Source organism: Lottia gigantea (assembly GCF_000327385.1).
Source record: "Lottia gigantea unplaced genomic scaffold LOTGIsca_5896, whole genome shotgun sequence".
NCBI classification, from domain to species: domain Eukaryota; kingdom Metazoa; phylum Mollusca; class Gastropoda; family Lottiidae; genus Lottia; species Lottia gigantea.
Window position 1 is genome coordinate 1 of NW_008710011.1, and position 1,731 is coordinate 1,731.

Here is a 1,731-nt window from a genome sequence, read left to right on the forward strand (position 1 = left end):
ATCATCATCACAGTAGATCTTGTAGTCATTTACCAGTGACACCTGAAATACAAGTTATCTCCCCTTACTAAATAATATCATTTTTCAGTTAATCTTCATTTTTCATGAAAACTCCAGAATCAATTTTCAAATTTAATACAGTAATATATAGTACTGATATTGAGCAATTTGTATTCATAATCCAAAGTTTACAAAATTATTAGCAAATTTAAAAAAAAAATATAATGCTGAATATTTTGACCATTTAAAAATCTAAAAAGATAGATCCCTGGTTTATATGCTTCTTGAGCTAACGACTGCATTGAGGGAGTGTTGTTAATGCTCACAATAAGGGATACACACAGGTACTTGTTACTTTCATCATCCCCTGGGAAGGTCTGAGACAAAGGTCAATCAATTCTCTGGCAGGGAATCCTGGTAACTCAGGAGTGGAGCACCAGAAATAAGGTCAATTAGGGTTCAATTCTGGCAAGTGACACTATACAGTGGATGCTCAGGACTCATAATTGATTGGAAATCTCCATGACCAGCAACATTAAGTTCAATTTGTGAGGTGAACTGGTTCATAACTCAATTCAGACTACTCTGACAACACTCCCCTTTTATAAATATTGACTAATAGTGTTAAATATTAATCATCTTAATTAACTGTCATTTGCAGGTAAAATCATTGAAAGCAATATTTATTTTAATATAACTTTCAGACTAGATATAAAAAAAATTGACTATATGCAATCTTAAGCATATACATCCACTTCAACTAATAATTCACAACTTTATTTTCTGTACCAATTTAGCACAAGATTTTTTTTTTTTGATAACAGTTGGCCATAAACAAAGATTAAGAAGTTAACAACACCCAATGTGAGACTCTATATGATATTGTTGGACTATATAACATTGTTGGACTATATGATATTGTTGGACTATATAACATTGTTGGACTATATGATATTGTTGGACTATATAATATTGTTGGACTATATGATATTGTTGGATCAAACATACCTGATATCTTGAATAGTAAATCTCCCAGTAATTGTACAGAACTGTATCTAATTCTCCAGTTATCTGAGAACAATCCTTTCTCTAACTCTGGTAGTAATACTTCTATAGCTGTATCAGCAAACAGACTAATCAATCTCTGACCAGCTCGTAAAGCTGTATCTCTTACAAACTCTGTCTCATCAGCTAATGCCTAAAATATAATTCACATTTTCAGTTTTGCTCAAATTCATCTGCTGAATAAGAAAGATTATTACTAGAAAGATGTAGTTTTATCGCCTTATAAAGTTTGGGTCTAATAACACAATATAACTTCTATATTGACCCCCAGCCATCAAATTTCTGCCCTCTCCATCGCTGAGATAACGAAGACACTAAAAAAAGGTGTATTTATTGGCTGTATCAAATTAGTCCAGTGTATTTGATTGGTTAAAGGAGAGAACATCAGATAGACATTAACTGGAGTGGTTGAGTAAAAATAAAAGCTATACAGAATGAAAGTTTGGTCTAATTTTCAACCAAAATTCAAATCAACCTACCTGTAAGATAGATGGTATAATAGGACCAACCTACCTGTAAGATAGATGGTATAATAGGACCAACCTACCTGTAAGATAGATGGTATAATAGGACCAACCTACCTGTAAGATAGATGGTATAATAGGTCCAACCTACCTGTAAGATAGATGGTATAATAGGACCAACCTACCTGTAAGATAGATGGTA

At 32.6% G+C, this 1,731-nt stretch overlaps 1 protein-coding gene across 1 annotated transcript; it reads right to left on the reverse strand.

Moving 5' to 3' along the window:
• Positions 1 to 841: 841 nt before the first annotated feature.
• LOTGIDRAFT_176891 (hypothetical protein) lies at positions 842 to 1,198 on the reverse strand (the record flags this gene model as incomplete). The annotated part of the gene is made up of 1 exon (XM_009063582.1): positions 842 to 1,198. A coding segment is annotated over one exon (357 nt), but the record flags the coding sequence as incomplete, so codon positions are not given.
• Positions 1,199 to 1,731: the final 533 nt, after the last annotated feature.